The sequence below is a fragment of the Mastigoproctus giganteus genome, chromosome 7 (genome assembly GCF_048544385.1).
Source record: "Mastigoproctus giganteus isolate SK-2022 chromosome 7, ASM4854438v1, whole genome shotgun sequence".
NCBI classification, from domain to species: domain Eukaryota; kingdom Metazoa; phylum Arthropoda; class Arachnida; order Uropygi; family Thelyphonidae; genus Mastigoproctus; species Mastigoproctus giganteus.
The window spans coordinates 26,244,589-26,272,135 of NC_143581.1; the positions used below are offsets into that span (position 1 = coordinate 26,244,589).

At 39.1% G+C, this 27,547-nt stretch overlaps 1 protein-coding gene across 1 annotated transcript in view; it reads left to right on the forward strand.

Annotated features, from left to right (window-relative positions):
* LOC150082701 (guanine nucleotide-binding protein G(o) subunit alpha) overlaps positions 1-27,079 on the forward strand; it is a 154,012-nt gene extending 126,933 nt beyond the window's left edge. The window contains exons 5-8 of the mRNA XM_090377573.1: positions 10,220-10,348; positions 17,794-17,923; positions 21,625-21,778; positions 24,708-27,079. Of these exons, the coding sequence (XP_090233699.1) occupies positions 10,220-10,348; positions 17,794-17,923; positions 21,625-21,778; positions 24,708-24,895 (601 nt within the window). The 3' untranslated portion in view covers positions 24,896-27,079. The remainder of the gene's footprint in view (positions 1-10,219; positions 10,349-17,793; positions 17,924-21,624; positions 21,779-24,707) is intronic.
* Positions 27,080-27,547: the final 468 nt, after the last annotated feature.

The window sequence follows — 27,547 nt, forward strand, 5'->3', positions numbered from 1 at the left end:
ATTCAATACACTTCGTAACTTAGCGCGAATTGTCCTTGCAAATTACAGCTACTTTTTTTTCTTTTTTTTTTTTTTGTTAGTTGTTGGCACATCGGCTTCTGTGGCCACAATGCACCTCCAAAAGTTTTTACATTTACTCTGATCCTAGCCCGAGGCAGGATTCGAACCCAAGACCTTTGGGTTGCCAGGCAGGCGCTTTACCCACCCGGCTAGCCCAGTCGACATTACAGGTGCTGTATAACGTGGCTGGTCATACAGCACCTGGGTGAGCCATTGACTGGTGTTGAAAGTCGTTGACTTTAGGACAGCTGAGAGAAAAAAAGGTTGGAAATACTTAGTATGAAACAGTAAAAAAAAGCAAGCTTCTTTAAATCTATGGTTGATCCCTTTCTATAAACAGCGACTTTAATTCCACACAACCATGGTTTTTGATGTCCTTATAACTATAGCAGGGAGGGAAAAAAATTACGTAGTCAAGGTCACTCGCCAGGCTTTCTCTTTCATAGCTTTATTATGAATAAGTGATAGTCATACAGCTTGTCAACTGCATAACAAGTTATAATGGATGCAAAAACGAAACTTAAGGAACTTGTAATTTACGTGCAAGACTGATTTGATTTGTGCGCAGTGCTCTATTAAAATCAAAATGTCATGTAATTTGATAAATATTGCACATATCTCGTTATAATTATTCCTTAAGAAGAATAGTTTTTTCCTAAAAACCCAATTTTTTTGTAAATTGCTTTTAACCGCCTTTTCAACCACTTAAATTGTTAGTTCAGTTATTAATGCTTAATATTCACTAAAATGTACTTCTCCAAAACTACTCAACCGCTAGGTTGAGTAGTTTTGGAGAAGTAGTCTTATACATTTTATACACCTATAAAATCCAGAATACTGTATTTTGAAATCCGGGACACCGAGTGTGCCAGATTTTGAAAAATTTATTGTATGTGTTTTTAGAGGTTGTAGATTAAAGGCTGAGGTAACTAACGTCACCAGCCGTTTGTAGTAGAATGTAAATTGTGGTATGTATTTTGATACTGCTTAAGACCGACTAACTTGGCAACAGCGTAAAAGCCTATAAAAGTAATCCTCCTTTAGAAGGAATTCGAACCCTGACATTTTCTAGATGGTGTGAAAGAACAGCAAAGGTAGCCACTGGGTTGCCTGTGAAGGCTTTTGTTTTGTGTTTGTTTTGAATAAAGTAATTGTAATGATTATTCTAAGGAATTATTTGGACATTTATAAAATTTTATTACGATTTAAAATTTTTGTTTCTCTATTGTACGTTAATCGGTATATCCTGTTGAATATAGCTACGTTTATTTTGTTACGTAAAACCTCCCAAAATGAGGAATCATGGATGTAACATTTTCAACCATCCAAACACCATAAATGTATTGCAAGCACCTTGGTTTACCTCCTAGCAAAGACGTTTTAGACTGTGCTATCATCAAGGGAGCTAATGGTGACTAATTTTAGAGACTGTTATGGCGTTCCTGTGCATTTTCAAAAGTCAGGAGATAACGTGAATGCTGTATACTCCTGAAATAATTTAAGAACTCAATCGTCAAAAACATCCTGGACTGTTGAGATAAGTGTGAAGCTCTTGAACATAGTTCCTATAGCTCTTAATCCTTAAACAACGGTATGGTTACCAACGTTTTTCTGGCAATACAGGTTTTCAAATGATGTTATGACACTAATTCTGACAGCAACCTACGTAATTTTATGTATTGGGTTTCCAAAATTTGATTAAAAGATGGGATCAGTCCATTTTCTTTCTTACTTCTGTCCTTTCCTCTTATTTTGTGACTTACTGACTATTCTTCGTGTATTGGTAACCATCAAAATTACTTTAAACATGTATTACAATGACTTATTGGTAATTCCTAACAAAGGTAACAACAGCACCTTTATCTGGAGTTCTTGTATGAAAACTAGTGATTTTCCACCATTCTACGTTGTTCCAGAATTTCATACTTACTCAGTTGTCAAAAAATAAAGTATTATCATTTGCTACATTAATGATATAGTAACATATTAATGTTTCAATGTGAACATTTCAATAAAATATATACTTTAATAAAATCAACCACAGAAAAATAATGGCAGAGTACCTAATTCACTATTCGTTTGATATATTTATTTCCTAACATCAGACAATTGTGTAACTCTGGTTGCCAAATTGTGGTTTATATTTATACATACAAGATCATTGGTTTTGGCAAAAACAAATTTTGCATTGTGTACTGGTATATAAATGGACGCAGAGGCTCAAGCATAACTCCATTGGGATAATGCATTAGTAAGCTATTCTAATGTTTTTTTTTTCTGGTAGAAGGAGGCTTGAGACCTGTCAGAAGTAATACAGTAGGCTCATATATATCTGTTGTGGTCGTTTTTTAGAAACTTGGATGGGTCTCATATTTTTTATTCTTTGTGCATTCATGCAGAATTTCAATCGTATGTTCATTTTATTGAATTTAAAAATATTCCAGTAATATACTGCTTCGTCCCTTACTCATGATACTTTAGTTTGAACGTTTCTAGAAAATTGTGTTACTATAGTCGGTATCGTGAGTTAGTGATGGGGTTTATCAATAGAGAACTCCAGTTTCTTCCTGCTAACCTTTGGGACAGGCAGTATTACAAACAGCTGATTCAATTCCGAAGGGATGCATGCAGTAGGGAAGTGCGCTGCTGTGCTCCATCCTTCTATAACAGAAGATACAACCCCTGTTTAATGACAAATAGGATATATATAATATATCCTATATATTATATAGGAAATGTGGTGCCACCGGAGATAGGGGATGACGAGTTTCATTACGGTATGTATAATGTATTTAGGAAGGATAGGGATGATAAAAGGAGTGGTGGGGTCATGCTTCTTATCAAAAGCAGCCTGAGCACGACGAAAGCCTTCTGGATTCAGACGTTTCGCATGCTAATATAGAATCTGTATTGTGTGAGATAGTTGGAAGCAAAGGTATAATGAGAGTGGGAGTAATCTACAGACCAAGTTATTGTGAAGATTATGGTGAGAGCCTCTACGTGCAAATGGAATGGGCAAGTAAGCGTGAATGTCTTATTATGGGTGATTTTAATTTGACTCTAATTGACTGGAGCAAATTGGAGGGAAACTCCACATGGGGGACACAATTTTTAAATCAACTAGGTGATAGCTATTTGTATCAATATGTCAGGGAATGTACTAGGGAAAACAATCCTCTAGACCTCATCATCACCCATGAACCAGATGACAGTACAGGAACTAGTAGTAGGGAGTGATCACGGAGTTCTACGCTGGACGACGAAGAAAGAAGTAGCAGTAGTTAAAGGCAAAGGAATGGGTTATAACTTCAGGAAAGGAAATTATGATGGCTTAAGGTGCTACACAGCCTCTGTTAACTGGGTAGATATCTCACAGAGAGCGAATACAATTGAACCATGCCTTTAAAACATTAATCACAGAAGCCTTGAATGCGTATATACCATTAAAAAATACTCCAAGAGGAGGATTCCAAGTTGGGTGAATAATGAAATTGCCAGATTACTTAAGCAGAAAAATACGGCATGGAAAAGTTACAGAGAAACAAAAAGTACTGAAGCCTATAACAGCTACAAATTGACCTATAATAGTGCAACAGAAAAGGTTAGGCTAGCAAAAGCAGATTATGAGAAATCACTGGCAAAGAAGGGGGATAAGGAATTCTTCACATATATAAATGCAAATAAGAGAAGGACAAACCAGATCGGACCCTTATGTAATGGACGTGGGACAGTATTAAATACCCCAGCTGAAGTTGCAAATGAACTCAAGTTACTTTGCATCGATATTTACAGAATAAAAACCCTTCACTTCAATGAGAAAGTATGGGAGTGAAGTTGAAAAAAATGTAATTAATGATGTTGAAATTTCACATGTTTATTTAATAAAAAAAAATTTCGAGCTTACAGGCCAGTAAGGCTCCTGGGGTTGAAGGCATATAGCCTATAATCTTAAGAGAGGCGGCAAGTGAGTGCATTGAACCACTGAGGCTAATTATGCGAGCATCAATAGGGAACTCCAGTTTCTTCCTGCTAACCTTTGGGACAGGCAGTTTTACACACAGCTGATTCAATTCCGAAGGGATGCATGAAGTAGGGAAGTGCACTGCTGTGCTCCATTCTTCTGTAACAGAAGATACAGCCCCTGCTGGACTCGGGAGTGATTCCGTTGGATTGGAAAAGTGCCAATGTGTCTCCAATACATAAGGACGGTTCTAAGAGTGAAGTGGGAAATTACCGGCTGGTTAGTCTAACATCAGTAGTAGGGAAAATCATGGAGACAATGATCAAAGTTGGAATTCAGATCATTTAGATAGAACTGGAATTCTGAAGTATGCTCAGCATGGTTTTGTAAAGGGAAAATCATGTTTAACTAATCTGGTTAACTATTTTGACAGAGTCACTCAAGAGCTGGACTTTGGGAATAATTTTGACATTGTTTATTTGGATTTCAACAAAGAATTTGACTCAGTCCCGAATGAGCGGTAACTTTATAAGCTGGAACAGGTTGGAATCACAGGGAAAATCCTTAGCTGGATAGCTGGATAGTTTCAGAGCAGGAGGCAGAGGGTTGTGATGGATGGTTATTCCTCAGATTGGGTTGATGTAAAAAGTGGGATTCCCCAAGGACACTGTTGTTTTTGATTTTCATAAATGACATCGATGAAGAGATAGAGGGCGTGACGTCTAAATTTGCAGATGTAAAGATTGGTAGAGTAGTTAACGATCGCCGCAAAGCATGACGGCGATCTAGGTCATTTTTCAGAATGACCTAGATAGACTTCAGGGATGGTCAGAAAAATGGCAACTGTGCTTTATTCCAGCAAAGTATAAGGTAACTTAATGAAAAGAAAACTGCCCAAATGACCTTCACCAACAAAAAGAAGAAAAATGAAATTACGATTTTAGTGAATAATACCAGAGTCCAAAAATCCCCCGCACATGTTGACCTTGGCCTTAAGTGGGATGAAGGATTAAACTTCATACCTCACTTCGAACACATTAGGAAAAAGACATACGTAGCACTCTGGAGCACTAGACAAGAACTCACCGGTCTCCGAAGCCCTCATCTCATGATTCAATACATCCTTAAATGCGTTACACCGATTCCGTTGTACGCATCGACTATCTGGTCATCGGCCCCCGAGAACAACATCAAGGCCTTCTTAGGAGTAGAATACTGGCTCCTGAGATGGCTAAACAAGAACGCCGGGAAACCGTTTACCATCTCAAGAGCGCTCTTGTCTGCCAATCTGGACATCACACCCTGGAAGTATATCATCACAATCAGAAACATCTTAACTCTGGCAAAGCTACTAACGGAGAGAATAGATGCGCCGAAAGTGGGAAACGTCATCACTCGCCCTCGGATGATACGACCGAGAATAAACAGAGAAGACCCAAGTCTCAAGTGCCAACTGACTCAATTGGACTCTCTGGGGAGATTTTTCCCAGCAAATACTGTGAATTATTTTAATAATTTAAATATAGATCCAGAGAAACTATGTACAGACAAAATGTATAGGACAGAAATATTTGGTAATGTGTACCGGCAGGTACAAATATAATAAGAAGACTAATTTAATAATCTATATAATAATATTCAGCATTTAACAACCATTCGCAATTAATCCATTAACACATACTCTGTGTTTTTTCATCTCCAAATATTGTAAATAAGTTCGTGTAAATATGCTTGTAAGTACTGATATAATGTACAAATCACACCCTCTAGCCACGTGCTGTCTATGGGTGTCTCGTAAGAGAAATAAACAGATAATAATAATAATAATAATAATAATAATAATAATATTGCAGGCGCCTCCGTAGCCAGATGGGAAGGAGCAGCAGTGCGTAGCACACGCTTCTTGATTAGACCGGGGTTCGAGCCCGTGATCACCAAATACGGAGGATGCAGAAAGGTCAGGGAATTACCACCGCATATCCCCGGAGCAATATGGGCCTTAGTTGCTAATGCTCCTAAAAACCAAATAAACAAACAAACATAAGATATTGCACCATGGGAACAGTAACCCCAAAATTGAACTAAAGCCGGTGTTACGATACGGTCAGTCTTTAAGTTCTCTGTGCATTGTAAACAGGTTGCAAGGAAGGCCCATGGTGTCCTATCGATAATGTATCGAACAATTACTAGTAGAGATAAGGACGTCATAATCCCAATGTGGGGCTTAGAGGGGAACAGGTATCCTGTGTGTTATCAGACACTCAGCCTAAAACACTGATGGATCCAATATCTCTCTATTACAGAAGATTTAGGAGAAGTCCGGTTGGCCTGCCTCCCTAAAATCCACTCATGCACACCTTCTCGATGGTAAGCCCTGTTACGTCACTTAGGTGGCAACCGAACGTGTAGAGTGGTTCTCTTCAAGACGCCTGGTCAGCGTGAAGAGGAAAAGACCAAACCCTCCAGCAATGAGAGCACAACAATACAAATGGCCCTCAGTCCCCAGCAGCTTTCACTCTCCCTCTTACGGCAGCGAGAGGATCAGAGTGGAAGCAGAGGGTGCTAAGAATCTCTGGGTACGACCAGGCTGCCATGCACGGAAATTGAACTTGGCCTGTTATAACGTACGATCACTCATCGGTGAAGACAGGATATTAGAGCTGGAAAAGGAATTAGAAAATGTGAATTGGAATATCATCGGTTTGGCTGAAACAAGAAGAAGAAATGAATCACTTATAAGTTTATCAAGTGGAAATCTGCTGTACACCAATGGAAACAGTGAAAGGAGTGAAGGTGGAGTTGGGTTTCTGGTCCATAAAGATTTTAAAAACAACATTTTGGAATTCAAAAGTACATCACCAAGGGTGTCAAGACTAATATTCAAGATTTCTAAGAGGTACAAGCTAAAGATTATAATGATTTATGCACCAACATCGAGCCATGATGATGAAGAGGTTGAAGAAATGTACACTGAAATTGAGAGTCTTCTAGATGAGCAGAAAACCCACTACACTATTATTATGGGGGACTTCAATGCTAAGGTTGGAAAAAGGCAAAACAGCGCAGAAAGAGGAACTATGGGAAATTTTGGAATTGATGAAAGAAATAAAAGAGGTGAAAGACTTGTGGAATTTGCAGAATCTCAAGGACTGTCAGTAATGAACACTTTTTTCAAGAAAAGGGTGAACAGAAAGTGGACATGGAAGAGTCCAAATGGATTAACAACTAATGAAATCGACTTCATCCTCACTAACAGAAGATATATTGTGAATGATGTTACCGTCCTGAATAAGGTAAATGTTGGAAGTGATCACAGAATGGTAAGATGTACACTTGATATAGATGTAAGAAAGGAAAGGAAAAAACTGACTCGAGTAAATAATACAAAGGTCTTTGATATAACAGAGGAGGAGAAAAAGCAGTATGTACTGGAACTTAAGAACAAGTTTGAGCTTCTGCACACTGCTCAGGACCAAGATATCGACGAGGAATATTACAACTTTCTGAAAGTGATAAAGCCCAAGAAACCTATAGGGAAACAGAAATCCAAAGAAGAAAAAATTAGTCAAGAAACACTTGTCATGATGAACCAAAGACGACAAATGAAGAGCAAGAAAAACACTGACAGGGAGAAAATTGAGTATACTGAGTTATGCAAAGCCATTAGAAAGAGACTCAGAGAGGACATAAGAAGATTTAACACAAGAAAAGTAGAACAAGCATTAAGGGAAAACAAAGGATTTAAATCAGCAGCCATGAGCAGTAATACAGAAAGACAAATGATACTGAAACCGAAGAATAGCGATGGTGTACTTATAAACAGCAGAGAAGGCATAATTCAAATAGCAGAAGACTACTATAGAGAATTATACAAGGAGCGAGGGAATGATACCAGCAGTGGGGAACATGGATTGCAAAGTAGCAACACATACGACATACCCGATATTCTTCCTGATGAGGTAGAACATGCATTGAAGAAAATGAAGAATCGGAAAGCTCCGGGGGAAGATGAAGTTACTGTAGAGTTGTTAAAATTGGGAGGAAGAGACATAACACAAAAACTGGCAAGGCTCTTCACAAAGTGCATTAGAAAAGGTGTGACACCTAAGCAGTGGAATAATGCAATCATAGTTTTGCTGCATAAGAAAGGAGATAAATCAGAAATTGGAAATTATAGACCAATTAGCTTGTTATCCCACATCTACAAGTTGTTCTCAAAGGTCATTACTAACAGATTAGAAAGAATACTTGATGAGAATCAACCGAAAGAGCAAGCTGGCTTTAGGACAGGATTCTCAACTATGGATCACCTTCACGTAATATCACAGCTAATGGAGAAAGCAAATGAATATAAAACACCATTATGCCTGGCATTTGTGGATTATGAAAAGGCATTTGACTCCATACAGCATAAGGCAATGTTTCGGGCACTGGAAAGACAAGGCATAGATACCCCATATATTATGATTTTGAAGAAAATATATGAGAGTGCTACCTCCTTTATTAGACTAGACAAAGACAGTAGCAAATTTAAAATCGAGAAGGGAGTTCGACAAGGAGACACAATATCTCCGAAGCTGTTTACTGCTGCCCTTGAAGAAGCTTTCAGAAGATTATACTGGTCGCAGAAAGGAGTCAATGTGAACGGAGAGTACCTAAACCATTTACGATTTGCAGATGACATTGTGGTTATAAGCCATGATCCCAAAGAATTAGAGGAAAATCTTAATCAGTTATGCACAGTTAGTAAGGATTTTGGACTAAAGATGAATATGGCTAAAACAAAAGTAATGATGAACAAGTATGCCACAGAAAGGGAAATAATGATTGAAGGAGAAATAATTGAAAAGGTTGAGTCATATACTTATCTGGGACAAGTTATTAGCTGTAATAATGATAAATGGCTGGAAGTCAAGAGAAGAATAAATTTTGGATGGATAGCATTCAGGAAATATAGTCGCATACTGAAGAGCAATATCCCAGTTTGTCTGAAACGTAAAATAATGAACCATTGTATACTCCCCACCATGACTTATGGAAGTGAAACTTGGGCACTCACCAAAAGAATGGAAGAGAAGCTGAGAACTACACAGCGAAGAATGGAACGAATTATATTGGGAATCAGACTGTTAGATAAGAAGAGAAACACATGGATTAGGCAGCAAATTCAAGTAAAGGACATTCTTATCAAAACTAAAGAACTAAAATGGTCTTGGGCAGGACACATAGCTCGAAGACATGATGACAGATGGACTAAGAAAATAACAGAATGGTACCCAAGAGAAGCTAGAAGAAAACCTGGAAGACAAAGGCGGAGATGGATAGATGAAATTCATGAGTTTTTGGGTAGTAAATGGATGGCCAGTGCTCAAAACAGAAGGAACTGGAAAGTTGCTGGAGAGGCCTTCATCCTGCAGTGGATTGAAAATGGCTGATGATGATGATGATGAATCCCATTGTATAAGGCTATGTTAGACCACACTTGGAATACACAAAGAAAGACATTTTGCTTCCTGAAAGGGTCCAGAGACGGGTAGCTCGCCTGGTGAGATCGGCAAAAGGGCGTCCATATGAGGAAAGACTTCGACTATGTGGATCGCTCAGCTTGGAAACTAGGCACCTTAGAGGAGATTTGATTGAGGTGTTTAAGGCTCTGAGAGGCATAAGCAAAATGAATGAGAACGAAATTTTCACCGTTATAAAAGATTCTAGAACTAGGGGCCATAATTTCAAGTTACGGGGGAGATATTTAGACTGGATTGCAGGAAGCTTTATTTTAGCCAGCGAGTTATAAATTACTGGAATAAGTTACCTACGTAGATGGTAGAGGTTGACAGTTTGGGGAAATTCAAAGGTCAGCTGGATAATTACCTACGGGAGGAGGAAAACGCTTAGGTTGTTCTTTTCCTTTTCTCTTATTTATTAATTATTATTTATTTTTATAATTATTATTTTATTCTTATCATTTTATTTTATTTATTTTTTTGTTATTTTATTATTATTTTTATTTATTTTTGTATTATTTTTATTATTTATTATTATTATTTTATTTATTTTTTCGACTGGTTCAGCATAAGCCATAAGCTTCCTTGCACCATGTGGCCATTGCTAATACTAATACAGTATTATTCTACTGTATCTAATAGTGTATGTAGGAAGATGGATTTAATGTATCTGAATTTTAATTTTTCTTCTTAGCTTCCTGGATGATTTAGATCGTCTTGGAAAGAAGGAGTACATGCCCACAGAACAAGACATTTTGAGGACGAGAGTAAAAACTACCGGAATTGTAGAAGTGCATTTCTCCTTTAAAAATTTAAATTTCAAGTAAGTATTACGAATTTTGTCGAATGTAAGTGTGAAGAGATAACAACAGAAATATTTAAGCATCTATTTTAACTAACATGATATGTAAAATTAAAAAAAAAAAAAAAAAAAGACCACCATGTAAATCATAAAATCTTAAATCGAATTTAGACTCTTTGTAGCTTACTTGGTCTGCTTCTGTTTGGCATTCAAGTAATTTAAATGGTTGTCCATAAACATACATCACTCATTAAACTGATAATTTGAATTGGGATTTTCGGTTCGCATTTTATTGTATTTTACCCCGTAGACGAGTTAAGAAACAAAGCAAAATATTCCAGAAATAATCAGAAGTTACTAGTTTAGAACTAGTTGGCTCTCGTTTTTTTCTGCAATTATACCAAAGCACTCCTCCGTGCCAGCTTAGTTGCCGCGATACATCCCTACCTGCCAGTGGTCTCGGTTCGATTCCTGTCGGAGGTTTGAGGAACTCTTTAGGCCTCTTCAATCGAAGAGTTGTAATTAGCAGATCTTAGGTGGAGCAGAGCTTTTCCATGGGCTGGTTGGAGTTTTCCTGCCTGCACGTCCCACGAATACACACAGACGTATAAACAAATATATCTTATTGTTCTGTTTCCTTTCTTTTCTAATCATATTTCTTCCCTCCGGACCCTATAATTCCCATGTAGTTCCACACTATTGTATCATAAGTCATGGAGTACTTGTCCCATTACTTTTGAGAGGATAGTCTATATCTCTGACATAATCTCCCTTATCCTCCATATTTATTATCGATGTTTGTTTTCCTCTTCCTGCCAACTTTGGCTTCTTTTACCTTTCCTTCCAACCAAGATCCTTACTTTTTTTTTTTTTATAACTTCCCTTACATTTGCTTTTAATAATTCATGTTCAGCAGTTTACGTTATATTATTGCCATTGTTCCACCGTCCTACCAATACCGGTGAAAACGACCTGAGTTCGAATCCCGTTATTAACCCGAGGAGTTTTTATGGTCTTTTTCAGAACATGGCTAAGTTAGTCGGTCTCAGCGAAGGTAGCATGGTTTTTTCCTACCAAAAACTAGAGTTTTCGTCCAACAAATCGACCACAGAACACACGAAATTTACAGATGTATTATATACGACACATTATGACCTAGGTTGCTGATGCGCCTAAAACCGTACAACGAGTAACCAACCAACTTATTCGGTGCAAACTGTTCCACCTAACCCAGTTTACAACTGGAGCTAATTGATCTTAGTTGCAGATCACGACGAACTTAAATCAAAATTCAAAGACGTGGATTCGATGAAGTTCCTCTAACTTACCCCAGAAGTTAGTGTTCTATGTATATTTATTCGGATCAAGTCTGTTCATATTATTTGAGAACATGCTTTTTTCCTTAATGAAATTGGAAAAATCAGCGCACCGAAACCGACTTAAAAATGGTAATAAATTGCGGAACAAAAATTAAAAGAAGCGGTTCCAAACATCAACAGAGTTTTGTTTCTCTGTAAACAAGAACGCAGACTCTCTTCAGCTTTATCCAAACATATTATTCGTACATACAATATTTTATACACTGGTGTGCAAAACTTAAGGACCAACACCATTTATAAAGATTAAAACCACAAAATCTTTACTTAAGATACTTTCTACTGATGAAAGTAGCTTCAGTCTCAGCAGCGATTCTGGATGTCAGCTAATCTGGCGAGAGGTTGGCACACGGTATCACACCGCAAACATCACTGAAAGGGATCGATATGCCGATCCAGGTGTTCTCGTCTGGGGAGGCGTTATCTTGGATTGACGTACACAACTCCAGAACTGGAAGGCGGTACTGTAACCGGTGCACGCTACTGTACTGAGGTAATCCTTCCCAATGTGCGTCTGTTCCGAGGTGCCATTGGCCCCGAGTTCGTGTTTATGGATGATAACGCCACACCCCATCGCACTGCACTGTTGATATGCTTTTGGAAAGTGAGGACATTGTTCGTATGGATTGACCTGCTCGTTCCGCCGACCGATCTAAATCCCATCGAACACATATGGGACGCTCTGGGGAGACGCCTAGCGGCACGTCCACACCCACCAGGAAATGTTCACCAGCTGAAGATGGCGCTGACAGAGGAATGTACAATGTTACTGCAAGAACTTCTCAACAACGTTGTTCTAAGTATGGACAGGGGATGCAAAGCATTCATCATCATTACGGGTGGCCATATATCCTACGGAGGACCACCTCTTCCCTTTGTTCCATCTTTGACAGTGATGGATCTGTATCATGGCAGCCAGTGCTATGTTGCTATTTTTGAATAATGTCCCTCTGTACCGTTTTGTTTCCGTTGTTGTGTCGGTGTTGTTTCCTTCATCATTTCTGTACCTCACGAGGTTCCTTTGATACGCTTTTCCCATATCCAGGCCACTCCTATGAGAAGCCAGAGGTGAAAACCTGACTGGTCCTTAAATTTTGCACACCAGTGTACAATTATTAATTGAGCATTACTAATTGAAACCAGGATTTCCGGTTTTGGAACTGTGTATATAATTTCAAAACACATCATAAATTTCAAATTTCAAAACACGTCATTTTTCATTCTCCAATTTTCATTCATCCAGCGATACCAAACACTTTCTTTATATCTGCAAAAATCATGAAAAAGGTAAAATCAGCCTCAACTTCTCCACCGGCACATTTCTGATAAAACAAATGATCTGAAGTTTCTTCTTAATGAATCCGTGTTCAGTTAGCAAGCATGTCATATAAAATCCTTGCTAAACTATGTCTTCTCCCAGTTATTTACAAATTCAGCTGCGCTGCTCAAGAGAAACGTCTCTTCCCTTGTCCACTTTCTCTCTTATGAGCCTAATATTGACCACTTATGATCGTGACTTAATTCGGTATTCCACTTTGTCCTCAATTATTCAAGTGATATTTCTTTTATCCACTGCTCGCGTCCTTTCATCATTAATAGGTGGGCTGGGAATTTGCTAGCTATAAGGCTCAGTACTTCGGTCGAAACGGTTCCGCATGTCCTTGTTATTGTCACTGATAATATGTTACTAGCATGAATCTTTAAACTAAGTTTTTTGGTGCTGCTCTCTCCATTTGTTTGAAACAAATGCCAGCTGAATGTGCCACTGTTAGCACATGTCGCATAACTAGTTACGCCTCAATAAACTACATAATCAGGAAACGATATTTCATTATCGAGCTAAAATCCTAAAAATATTTCCCACTCTTAACGAACTTTACCGTTGATTGAATAACTTTGACTACTGGTGGTCATTGTGAATCAAACTTTCTTTTCATTATTACCCAGCAAGTTTTCTTTGATATTTGAATCTTATGGTTGCACCTAATTATACTATTTCGTAAGACTATATGTGATCTTTTCTGTATTTTAACTTTTCAGTTCCCTTTCAGATGGACGAGAAAGTCATCAGAATACGTGACCTTTCTTACTATTTTGATAGTTACTCATGAGTTAGAACAATTTCAACATAGTTTATTTTGATTTTAACTGGGCATTTGACCAAGTCCCTCATGGGAGGTTACTGCATAAGCTCGAACATGGTGGGATTACTGGCAGTATTCTACGAAGGCTAGCAGGATGGCTGTAGGGCAAAAGGCAGAGGGGTTGTGATTAATGGAATTCTTAAAATTGATATAACGTCATAAGTGAGTCCCCCGAGGATCGGTTCTTGGAGCACTGTTGTTTCTGATTTTCATAAACGACATCGACAAAGGTATAAAGAGCGTGATGTCAAAATTTGCAAAGGATGTAACGATTGGAAAAGTCGTTAAGGACCAATGCCAAGCAGCACTCCTTCAAGATGACTTGAATAGGCTTCAAGAGTTGTCAGAAGAGGGGCAGCTCTGTTTTAATGTGGCAAAATGCAAGTCGTAGACTTGGGTAACAGCAACCCCACAAATTAATCATACCACCCTACTTGGTGGTATGATTAATTTGAAAACAGCAGAGGAAGAAAGGGAGTTGGGAGTTAATGATATGGGCAGATATAAAATTCTCTGGGCAGTGTAAACAGGCAGCTAGAAAAGTCCATGGTGTGCTGTCGATGATTTCGTGGACAAGATCCTATAGAGATAGGGAGGTTATAATCCCACTGTATAAGGAAACTGTAAAACCGCACTTGAAATACTGTGTCCAAAGTATGCAGATCTCGTCTGAAAAAAGACATTTAGTTTCTTGAAAGGGTCCAAAGACGAGTAACACACATGGTGAGATTGGCTTAAGGACTACCGTAGGAAAAACTTCGATTATGTGGGCTACATAGCTTGGAAATCAGGCACCATTAAGGGGGCCCAATGGGGTTTATAAGGCACTAAGAGGGACTAGTAAAATGACTGAAGGAATTTTCACTTTTATGAAGAGTTACAGAATCAATGGCCATAAATTCAAATTACACGGGAAGAACTTTTAGACTAGATTGTAGGAAGTTTTCTTTTAGCCAGTCAGTGGACTTCTGGAACAAGTTGTCTCCGCAGGTAGTTGAACCTGACAGTTTGAAGAAATTCAAATGAGCTGAATGCTCATTTGAAACCAACCAGCCTCTCACTCATGTGAGAGGCTGGTTGGTTATTGTAGGTTTTTAGGCATATCAGCAACTTAGGCCATATTGCACCGAATATAATGTCTGGGAATTGCGTGTGTTCTGTGGTCGATTTACTGTTTTCTGGAAGAAAAACCCGAGTTACCGGGAGGAAAATCGTGCTATACACGTTATTCTTTTTCATAAATATTCCTCATGTCATTGAGGATTCGAACCCAGGCCTTTTCGACCTGGTGTGGGGAGGACAATGATTATACCAACTGTTCTACCCACGCGGGTCCTACGTGAGGAGGGAAGCACATAATTTGTATTTTCTTTTATACTATATATATATATATATATATTTTTTTTTTTTTTTTTTTGGTCAGTGAAGCAAAACCCTGTGGCTTCCTTGCACTGTATGGCTGATACCATACCCTTCCATAACAGTATCAAGAAAGTCTTCAGAAATAAAGTCCCACATACTAGGTTTAAAGTTGGACACCTCTCTTGCACACCTCATCTATAATTCTTTTTTCTGTACAATCATTGCTCGTCTGAACTGTCACTGGATGAAGTGAGCTGTGGATGTTTATATGTACCACTAGAGTTTCCACTCATAATTAATCAGTATATCACGCCTCTGAATTGCGATTATCGTAAGTTTTGCGGGATGAAAATCTCAAAGTTTGTTAATTTGAAAAAAGCTCTTCCGCGTGACAAAACTAACTTTAGTTTATTGGCAATCAGGATAAAAATTTTACATTTTTGTCCTAAACAGTCCCAGTTACTAAATTAAGTTCCGAAATTTCTGAATTCTCCTTTGCAATTCTGTCATCAGACAGAAGGACGGTAAACCTGCACTTCGGACGGCGATTGCACTTAGATATTTCCACATGATGCAAGAAAACGCGGACGCTTTCCACCTGCAATCTTCGAGTCCTGACTGGAGTGGATAGTCATATGTTTACCTTTTCCTTCTTCACTCTCATGGCAACTCTTAAAAAATATGATCAAGCATTTGTGCTATATCAGATTTTTCTTAATTTCCATGATGTTTTTCTAATCAAGAAAGATCAGTATCTAAAAACAATTAATCTAAAACAAAAAACTAGTCACAACGTTGGGAGTTCAAAATGGCTGAATAACTTAAGATTAGGAAGCATCTCTTGAACAACTGTGAAGCACTTGACTTATATGTGTGTGTGCATGAAAATTTTTCATTAGCAAAAAAGCTTGACAACCTACGATTTTCAGTGATAAACTCTATAAATACACTGCCCTACCATTAATATCCAGACACCCCTCCATGAACGGGAAAACAGGTCCTATGCATGCAACACATCACAGAACCTGCTATAAATATGCACTGAGCTTCGAACAGACAATTTGAAAAGTAGGTATGCAATATGACACGTTCAACAGAATTACCTCAACAGTTCAATAGAATTGATCACCTCAACAAATGCTAGACGCCGATTAACATGGTAAAAGGAGCTCGAATCCTGCACTGTAGAGCAGTGGAAAACAGCCCTATGGACAGACGAGTCGAGGTTCGCACTCTGCCAGTCTGATGGTCGTTCCTGGATGTGGCGAATGCCAGGGGAACAGTTCCTTCCTGATTAGCGCCTCCGTAGCCAGGTGGGAAGGAGCAGCAGTGCGTAGCACACGCTTCTTGATTAGACCGGGGTTCGAGCCCGTCACCACCAAATAAGGAGGATGCGGAAAGGTCAGGGAATGACCACCGCATATCCCGGAGCAATATGGCCTTAGTTGCTAATGCTCCTAAAATCCAAATACCAAACCAAACCAACCAAACCTTCCTGATTGTATCCTCCCAGCAATGAAGTTTGGTGGAGGCAGTGTCATGGTACGGGGCTCCTTTCATGGTTTGACTTGGGTCCATTAGTTGTTATCGACAAAACCATTAATGCTGTGCAATACCAGGCCATCCTGGACAAAACCCCCTCTCTCTCTCTGGGTAACTTGTGAATTTTTTTTGGCTGGTGCAGCATAAGCCTCAGGCTTCCTTGCACCATATGGCTAATAATAATAATAATAATAATAATAATAATTATGCACTCCCAATATTATGGCAGTACTTCGGGAAAGGCTCATAACTGTATCAGCAAGACAACGCGCCATGCCATACTGCTCGGGTCGTAACAGAGCTGTTTGAGGACATGGGTGTGGAAAAGTTGGTTTGGCCAACCCAGAGTCTTGATCTGAACCCTATCGAGCATCTTTGGGATGTATTGGATCGTCGGGTACTTGCACGTCGAGATCGCCCAAAGAACAAGGCCGAACTGGTGGCTGCGTTAAAAGCCGAGTGGAGGAAAATATCACCTCACATTATAAGCTGGTTGAGAGATGCCGCGAAGATTGAAGGCAGTCATAAAAGCAAAAGGTTTCAGCATAAAATATTAAATGTCACAATAAAAGCTCATTTTTTATTTATTTATTTGTTTATTTTTTTGTCTAAAGGCAGGTGTCCGGATATCAATGGTAGGGCAGTGTTTAATGTAACAGTCATTAGGAAACGTCATATTTTGACAAACGAAAATTTTTAAGTCGTGTTCGTGGACAATAGGTAGAATACGTATTTTTCAAAGCTTAATGTTGTGCATGACCTTTAATTACACTATAAATTCTTTGTTTGAATCTGTCTGATTCGTGTGTATAAACCAGACATGGCATGTTCTAAGAAATTTTGATGGAGTATATGGAAGACCATATGAAGTTTTCATAAAATGCAAAAAAAATCGAAATTAAACCTTTTGACAGATGCATGTGAAATGCAACGAATACGATCGTTGTGTCTCACTTTAATTATCTTTAAAACAGTCCGAAGTTGTGAAGATAATTTGTGAACACGTTAACTGTGAAGTGTAAAACTGTTTCTGTTGTTGCAGATTGTTTGACGTTGGCGGACAAAGATCGGAACGGAAGAAATGGATCCACTGTTTTGAAGATGTCACGGCAATTATCTTCTGTGTGGCGATGAGTGAATACGACCAGGTGCTGCATGAAGATGAGACGACTGTAAGTAACTACTGAGTTTATTTTATATTCGCTTTTGGTATAAATTTTTTTTCTACAATTGTGATTCACACAAATATTGAGGGTTAGATTGAGACCTTCAGAGATGGTGTGTGTGTGTTAAAAAAAAGAAATAAAATTTAAAAAGCTTAGAAGAAAGCCTTCTTTATATAAGCAGTTTATCATATTTGGAAATCGCTGAAATCATAAAATTTATCCATTTTCCTGAAACTATTCTTTTTTCTGTTCGATTTCCTGTATAAATTCTTCATTCTTACAGTCAATAGGGTGTCTCTAATAGTCTCGAACAAATTTATTGCGCTTCAGGCTTAAAATGATCAGAACGATCATTTTATATAGTCTTAGTTACATTCGTTAGAGTGATTTTGTAGGTTACGACTTACTACTATTCGTACCGCTACTGTATCGGTGTTTTGGCGCGAATATCGTAGCACGTAACGGGTAGTGCAGAGAAATAGTAGGATTTTTATTGTGATAATCACTTCTTGGGCATATATCTTTCTTGCTTTTAGCTAAGGAATTTTTACTTTTCAGCAAGGATATAACTAATTTAACATGGCAATCGTTATGGTATCTTGAACTGCATAGCGTAAGATATAATGTAAAATTAGATAGTGTAATACCTATCACTGCATTTAAGAATCTATTAGCTTAGTGTAGTATATTGTCCATTAATCAATTAAATTGTATTTAAACAGAAATCATGCCCCAAACTAGAGAAGCAAAACAACGGGCACAAAGTAGCAGTAGTGCTGTAGTTCTGAGGAGAACCGAGGGAGCGATTGTTCAACCCGTCACAACCTAAAAAAATGTGCTACTTTTGAAATATTTGCAGATCAATGTGGAACAGGACATGATCCAGCCTAGGATAATGTCCTTGTGTGTCAAGTCTTTGTGTGTGCACAGAGTGTAAAGCAATTAGGCATCACCTCAGCGTTATGATGGACGTTTAAGGAAGGAATTAAAATGAGGAGGCCCATCAAGCTGTCAGCTGCATCAGACAACACAACGGCAATCTTCAAGGCAGAATGCGCTGGTCCCACAAGAGCTAGTTATTGTCGGTTACTCAATTGCCAGTAAAACGGGAAATATATAGTGCAAAAAGGATAGGTGGAATAGGACCAGGGTATGTCTGCCAGGAGCAAAATTTGGTGACGTTGTAGAGCAGATATCACCTTTTAAGGGCAGATCTGAGGACTTACGTAACAAGTACAGAGCAATGGGGCAAAAAGTCGTGAGTTAGGATTGAATTTGAAAGTGTCTGCAATTCTACCCTGACACAATAGGAGGGAGTATATGTTGAGAGTCTTGTCCATCAGTTCGGCGCTGGAGAGAATGTGGAAGGCCCACTGGGTAAAATTTTTCTCAATATAGTCTGTGCTTGTTAACAGGAAATATTGTTTTTATAGGGATAGGATACACTTGAATAAAAGGGGTGCAAGGATTTTGCTGATGCTATCGAGGCAGGGTTAGTGAGTCGGAAAACTGCTAGCTTGGGGAGATACACAGGCTAATGTGAGGATACACACATTACTCTGTATGTATCTTCACACAGACTAATGTGTGGTAATTAATGGACACTGCCTCTTCGTGGACTAATGTTATTAGTGGAGTCCTTCAGGGTTCGGTGTTGGGCCCATTGCTGTTTTATATATTTATCAATAATATTGATGGAGATATATCTGGCTTAATGTCGAGGTTTGCAGATGATATAAAGGTTGGCAGGGTTGTTAATGACAGTACGCTACTGCAACAGGATCTAGAAAAGTTGGGCAGATGGGTTGAGAAGTGGCAACCGAAGTGTAACATTGACAAATGCAAAGTACTGCATATGGGTAGAAGTAACCCCAGAGAAATGTACCAACTCTGTGGTAATAAACTCGAGGTAATGGAGAATGAAATAGACCTGGGGGTAATTGTGTAGTCAGATATGAAATTTTTTGAGCAGTGCAGACAGTATGCAAGTCATGGTGTTGTCAATGATATACAGGAATTTTTATAGCAGAGATAAGGAGGAGATTATCCCTTTGTATAAGGCAATGGTCAGGCCATACCTTAGTATTGCGTACAGGTCTGGAGGCCTCATTTTAGGAAGGATGTAGATTTGCTAGAACGAGCATAGAGAAGGGCAACAAGATTGGTGAAGAAAGAAAAGGGGTGCTTTTTCCATGAAAGGCTTAAGTTCTGCAAATTGCAGCGTCTGGAGACTAGGTACCTGCGAGTTGGTGATCTGATTAAGTGTATAAGGTCTTGAATGGTTTGAGCAGGCTCAATGCTGATGGGATTCTTCCTTTTGCTCAGTTACGGACATAAACTCAAAGTGAATTTATGCCCGTAGTTTGTTCCAGCAATCAACCAAGCGGGTGGTTGATTGCTGGAACAGACTTCCATTTGTTGTTGTGGAAGTTGAAAGCTTAAATAAATTCAAGGCAGAACGAGACAAACATTTGGAATGAATGGATCAGTGAAATGGGAAGGGCTTTTTTGGCTTATCCTGTATATGCTTGCTTTCTTGCATCATGTGCCTCTACTAATGCTAATGCTAATATTTTAAATAGAGCCATAGGCAGAGGTGAAAGTGATTCGTGCATTGCTAATATTAGTACATGCAGCAGCCTGGAAAGCAAGGTGTTTGGGATTTCAGACCCTGCTGTGGGTCATCATGGAACAAATGATACATGGGCTTGTTAGGGTAACTAAGAGCAAGAACTTGTGCATGTATATTGAAGTACTGATAAAGAATTCAAATGCAAACATTGTAGGGACAGCGGAGACGTAGTGTCCCTCAGACATAAGCGATGCTGAATTTGAATATGGGAAGTGCAATGTATACAGGAAGGATAGACAGGAGAGGAGAAGTGGAGAGGTTATGCTCTTAGTTAAGAAGAATATTAAATCTAAGGCAGTGCATCCTGTTGACTTGGGTGACGAGTGCAAGGTTGAGGCAGTTTGATGTTATATAAGCACTGCGAATACAAAACCGGGAGTAGGAGTGTGTTATAGGCCTAAAGACCGTGATGAGTATACCAAACAGTTATGTTGATAAATTGAGTGGGTCAGCAAAATAAATTGTCTCATAATGATGGATTTTAAATTTCCAGATGTTGACTAGAATTTGTTGTTTGGTCACTCTCACACTAGCAAGACTTTTGCAGATTTCTTGGATGATTGTTTTCTGTTGCAGTATGTTAGAGAGGCAACAAGAGGAAGCAGTACTCTTGATTTGGTTATCAGCAGTGATTTTACATGCATAAAGATTTGCAAGTAAAAGACCCACGGGTTTGCAGTAATCACAGTGTAATAATGTGGAATTTAATTAAAGACAAATACTGTCAGGGGTTAAAGGAAAGGCTTTTGCTTTCTTGAGAGAAGTCCATAATAGGTCCCTCCATCGTTAACAGCAACTGAGCCCAGACCTTTCGGTGGGGTAAGTGACCTTGGATAGAACTGTAAAAAGTCTGTAATTGTCAATTTTTCATATAGTTTCATCTTTTGTTTATAGTTATATAATCTTTAAATATTATAACAAAACAGTTTGTTTGTTTTGATGTAAACGTTGCCTTTATCTTTTAGAATTTAACTTGTTTGGTATTGAGTTAGTTCAAGTTGTCGTATATACTGCATCTTTGATATCTTTACTTGAGTTCAGATGTGTAATACCGTTTATTGTTATTTTGTTGCAGAACCGCATGCAGGAGAGCCTGAAACTCTTCGATTCTATCTGTAACAACAAATGGTTCACAGATACCTCGATCATTTTGTTCCTTAACAAGAAAGATCTCTTTGAGGAAAAGATAAAAAAATCTCCTTTAACAATTTGCTTCCCTGAATATACAGGTAAGTTTCCACAAATTATCGATCCGAATATTAAAATTAAAATAAAAAGAAAAGTTAATATTATTGTAAAACAGTCATCTTTTAAGGGTACAAAGGGAGGTATTGATGTACACGTCAATACTAATGATATTAAGGCGATCTTATGATTTACACAACAGGTATAGGGCAATGTTGAGAAAAAGTCTGACAACTGACTAATCAACATTGAGTCTTCTGGCTACAACTGCTTGATAGTGACCAGTTTTAAGAGCTTTCCAATAACTCTACACCAAAAATTTCACATTATTCAGATACTGACAATCCTGACGTGACTGGTTACTCCACCGAACGAGAGTCGACCATAGCAGCTCAGTCGGCACGATACATTGGCGTTAGCCTTCGTGGGTAGCACAGCTAGTGTAATCGCCGTCATCCCCACATCGGGTGGAGAGGATCTGAGTTCGAACTCCAATGACACGAGGAATTTTTATCGGTCGTTTTCATAATGTAGATGAGTTTATTGGTCTCAGGCGAGGAAAGTATGTTTTTTTTTCTCCCTGAAACTCTGGTTTTTCGTCCAGTAAACGACAAATCGACCACAGAACACACGCAGTTTACAGATTGGCACAATGTGGCCTAAATTGTTGATACGCCTGGCACTCTACAACAACAATGCCATCTCCAAATCGATTCTTCAACCAACCAGGCATGGCTACTTGGAAGTCCACCTTTTCCAATAAAATCTGCCTATAGTTCTAACAGAAACAAGAAATAAAAATCAGCACTCGCCCATAGAGGTAAGAATGCAATCGGTTGAACGTGATTAGCAGTGGTGTCCACTTTTTATATTCGGGCTTTCAAGGTGTCCTCCACTGCGATCAGGGGACTTCGGATATACCATAAAAATATAAATTCAGCAAAGCCTTTACTTATATTAACAATAGAAGGAAGAGGCTGAATCACATTGGTCCGTTTGATGTTGATGGTTCAAATGTTGGTGATCCTGACAAAGAGAAGAATTATTTTGCATCTACATTCACATATAAGGTGTTTAGGGAGGAGGAATTCCAGAAGTTCATCAAAATCTAACAAGGAGCTAAGTGATTTTGCGATAACTGAGAGGAGCATACAGGAAAAATTGTTGAAGCTTTATATAAAAAGGCGACTGGGGTGGATGGGTTCTATCCATTTATATTAAGGAAGACAGCAGCAGAGGAGGTAAGCAAACTCTTAGCCATAATTATGAGCGCATCTTTGGATTCAGGGGAGGTCCTCATGGACTGGAGATATGCGAATGTATCCGCAATTTACAAAAGGGGAGCAAAAAGGGTGACACCAGCAATTACAGACCTGGGAGCTTAACTTCTGTTCCAGGAAAAATAATGGAGTCACTGATTAAAGAAGTAATACAGGAACATTAAAGTGTGATCTTGTCTGTTCAATGAACATAAAAGAATGTTGTACAGATTGCGCAATGTGGCATTATGGGCAAGTTACTCCTCTGGATAAAGGGATGGTTGAGTGGTTATTAATGTATGCTACTCTTTTGGACTAATGTTATTAGTGAAGTCCCCCAGGGTTCAGTGTTGGCCCATTGTTGTTTTCTATATTTATTGATGATAATAATGAAAGTATTTCAGGCTTAATTTTAAGTTTGTCGATGATGCGAAGGTTGCCACGATAGTTAATGGCAGTAATCAGGGTAAGCTACTGCAACAAGATATAGAAAAATTAGGCAGATGGACTGAGAAATGGCAGTTGAAGTTTAATATTGAAAAATCCAGGGTATGGCACTTGGTTAACGTTCCAGCGGTGTGATACTACACTCGGTAGTGGAAAATGTGCAGTCAAATATGAAATTCTCTGAGAATGTAGACAGGCTGCCAAAAGAGCTTCTGAGGTTTTGTCAGTCATATGCAGGAACGTTGTTAGCGGGGATAAGGAGGTGATTATCCCATTGTACCAAGGCAATAGTTAAACCTCATTTTGAGTACTGGATACAAATCTGGAGGCCTCATTTAAAATGGATGTAGAGCTGCTCTAACGGGTGCAGAGAAGGGCAAAGAGATTTGCGAACGGAACTAGTCTTACCAAGAAAGGCGTTAGTTCTGCAGCGTCTGGAGACTAAGCACCTGCGAGTTGATATGATTGAGGTGTTTAAGGCTTTGAATGGATTGAGCAAGTTCAATGCTGATGGAATTCTTCCTCTTGCTCAAACTACACACGTAAGGGGACATAAATTGAAACTGAGGATGGAATGGTTGCAGGGTAGATGTGTGGAGGTTTGGTTTTAGCCAGCGGGTAGTTGATTGTTGGATGAAACAGTTCGTCTGTTGTTGTGTAAGTGGGTAGTTTAACTAAACTGGACAAATTATTGGTGGTGAAGTGCAGAAGGGTCCTTTTTTTAATTTTTTTGGCTGCTGCTTTATAAGTTTGCTTTCTCTAACTACTAATGTCACTACTAATTCTAATATTTTCGAACCATCACATCCCAAAGACTCGAATGGCATTAGTCTTTGAACACTGGCCATTACGGGTGGCAGAGTGGATCGATCGCCTTTCTCCCCACATACCTCTTCGCAGTTCGTAATTTTCACACCGCTTCGATTTATATAGTTTGAATAGATCGTTGCGCGTAGCCCTAAATCTCCATGTTCCTAATAAAGTGAACACGCAGTGTATTAGTAATTTCTGTATCTCCAATAATGTAGTATGTACGAGTTTCATTTTGTATTCACTGCTAAATTTATTTAGAGCTAACAAACCTCAATCTAAGCCATATAACATTAACGCACCTGTAATGACAATTGACTGAACGAGGGTGAAATTTAGTTTGACCTTTGGCCACGTAAAGAACGACGCTTCTGCACTACACATATTTTAGTGTTAAGTTGCTTATTTTGTTTTCTTTATTCATTGCGCTAATATATTCATCTGTTTTCTCGTTCAGGAGCCCAAGAATATGGCGAAGCCGCTGCTTACATTCAAGCACAGTTTGAGGCCAAAAACAAGTCGACGACCAAAGAAATCTACTGCCACATGACCTGTGCCACCGACACCACCAACATCCAGTTCGTATTCGACGCCGTTACGGATGTGATCATTGCCAACAACCTGCGAGGATGCGGGCTGTACTGAGGCGGGCTTGTCCATAGCCGTATTCACCCTCGTCGTGTTGTGCAATCCTTCGTGCACCACTTCTTGCTCTCACCATACCGAGTCTCCCATTGCATAACTCCCCACAGTACACGACCCCTTTATTTATTCCACCCTTTTCATCTCTGACCCCCTCTACGGTCTCGTTCACGCACCCCCTCGACACCCGTACTGGTTTGCTTGTGATGTTCGTCTGTTGATGCATTCGTTTGTGCGTTGTGTGTCGCTACCAATCACACGATGACTATCGGTACGGGGAAGGTCAAGCTCGTAGCCTTAGCGACGGAATAAGCGTCAAAAAGACTCTGCTTCAGGCTTAGAGCCCCAAGTCTGAAGTGTGCCTTTTTGCGAGTGGCGATTGGTAAGTCATTAGATCCTTCCCTCTTTCTTCTCCACCATCCTCCTCCCGTTCTAGTTTCCCGTGTCGAGTATGTGCATATCCGTTGTGTTCTTTCTGATGTTTCGTATCATGGGCACTAATCTGTTCAGGTGCCTTTCAATTTCGACACTTGTCTCCATGTATTCTCGTCTACTTTCAAAAACGTTGGAACCCCGTTTTCGACTACTGTGACAGACAGCACACTTTCGTAGGAAACATCGGCCATGGATTGGCGGACACACGCAATTCGCCGATAATTTCCTCCCGATGGCGACAAAGTTAATACGAACGTGACAAAAATCTTTTCCCAAATGTGTTTCTTCTCGATAACGGGTAGTGACACAAGCACAATCCGTTTAATCTCAGCTATGACTTTTTTAAAAGAAAATCTCGCAGCAGTAACCAACCTACACCGTTGTGTCAGGCTCTTGTGTATGTCTGTGGTCAACCGTGTATTGTTTCTTCCCGCATTTTCTTAACAACCGCTTCTCAGAAAAAAAAAACAAAAAAAAAAAAAAAAAAATAGCTCTAAATGAAGTCAGCGAAAAATATCATATCGGAGATCCACCCCCCGCAACTCCCAAGTACCTACAAATTCTTAGTATTGTCGGCGTTGGCTTTGGTAGCAGATGTTAGTAGCGTTCTTAAGTGTTTTATTTATTTATTTACTCGCTCGGTCAGTTATATATACATCCATAGTTTTACCAGTCTTTTTGGCAAAGCCTTTCTCCAAGAACGTAGTCTTAGGACCTGGGAGACAAACACTGGGACCACGATTCCTGCGTTGATATGCTGGCAGATCTACAGTCAAACTTCGGATTTTGCCAAAAATAAAAAAAAAAAGAAATAAAAATAAAAATAAAAAAATAGCTAGTTCTCCCGTTCAGTGCATTTTTCTTATTTTTTCGGTATGCAGTATCTGCAGTTTAAACTTATTCTCATTCGTGCCCATGCACGGATAGAAAAGTATTTGTGGGAGCAAAGAAGGCAACTCGCTAAGACGATTCAAGTCCATGAGAAGTAAGTCTCCCACATTCTTTCATTTTCTGGGCTGAAATGACCAGTGTGTGAGTGTTTCTGTGCATGAATGAGTGCGTGTGTGTGTGTGTGTATTGTGTGCGTGTGTATGTGTGTGCGTGCGCGCGTGTGACTGTGCACGCGCATGCGCAGAGGCATCGGGAATGGAAATCTTCGGCCTTCCTTCTAGTCTTGCCTCTCGCATATCCAACCCGCTGTGGATGAATTTAGGTGATCCGACAACAGTTTTCAGCGTGAGCTATTACTCCTACCCACCTGCGGTGTCGGAGTCGCCGTTTTATCGTCAAGATGTATATATAAACAAAGTAGCTGGTTAAGTTTCCTATCTTCATCTTTGGAGCCATCGTGACAATACAAATTTTTTTCTCCTAATTTTTTTCCCCTTCTGCAGTCGCCATGCTCAATGTTCGCATAGACCGTTTTGGCAGCCTTTCTAGCACTGCTTATTACGGGTACGACATCGTTAACCCAAAGGCAGAATTGATTGTAGCGTATCATTACTGTTGCGGTCACCTTTACCTTCCCAAACCCTCAAATATTTTTTGTTTTCTTGCTAAGGATAAATTTATTTCGATGTACATGCAACCATCTAGGTTTGTGCAAAAATGTACCAGCCAAGTTTTCAGTGTCATTGTGAATAGAGACTTTACGCCTGTACTTATAAGGCAAAGAATGGGACCTTCATTTCCCGCTGGTTCCACTTTGCCTTATTTTACTGTAACGTCAATTAAACCAGTTTCTAATCACAATGGTCAGTCTGCTTTATCGAGTTCCATCGTAATACCAACACTCCGTCCATCTCCAGCAACTGAAAATCTTAAAACAAAGAATTTTGAAATTGCAGTTTACACTTTCCATCTACTGTTCATAAACGCACTCCAGCGCAAATGGTATTTAAAAAAAAGTTAACGATTATTCCATAAACTGCGTTTATCTGAAAGATGGAATAAAAGATTCCATGGATTCAAATATTAATAGCGAGGAATATTGAACGTTTAATTAAAATCGTAACCATTGAAATATAATGATGATGAAATGATCGAAAAGAGATATGTAACTTTTAAATTCTTGATTAATGATTGCGTCAGAACCAGTTTCTTTGATCTAACACCATCATCAAGAGACCCTCAACTATTGTGCAACCATTGAAGTAGATGTTAACCATCGACACGAATACCGCTCAAAACCCCACCTTAAGATGCTTAAAAAGGGGTTGC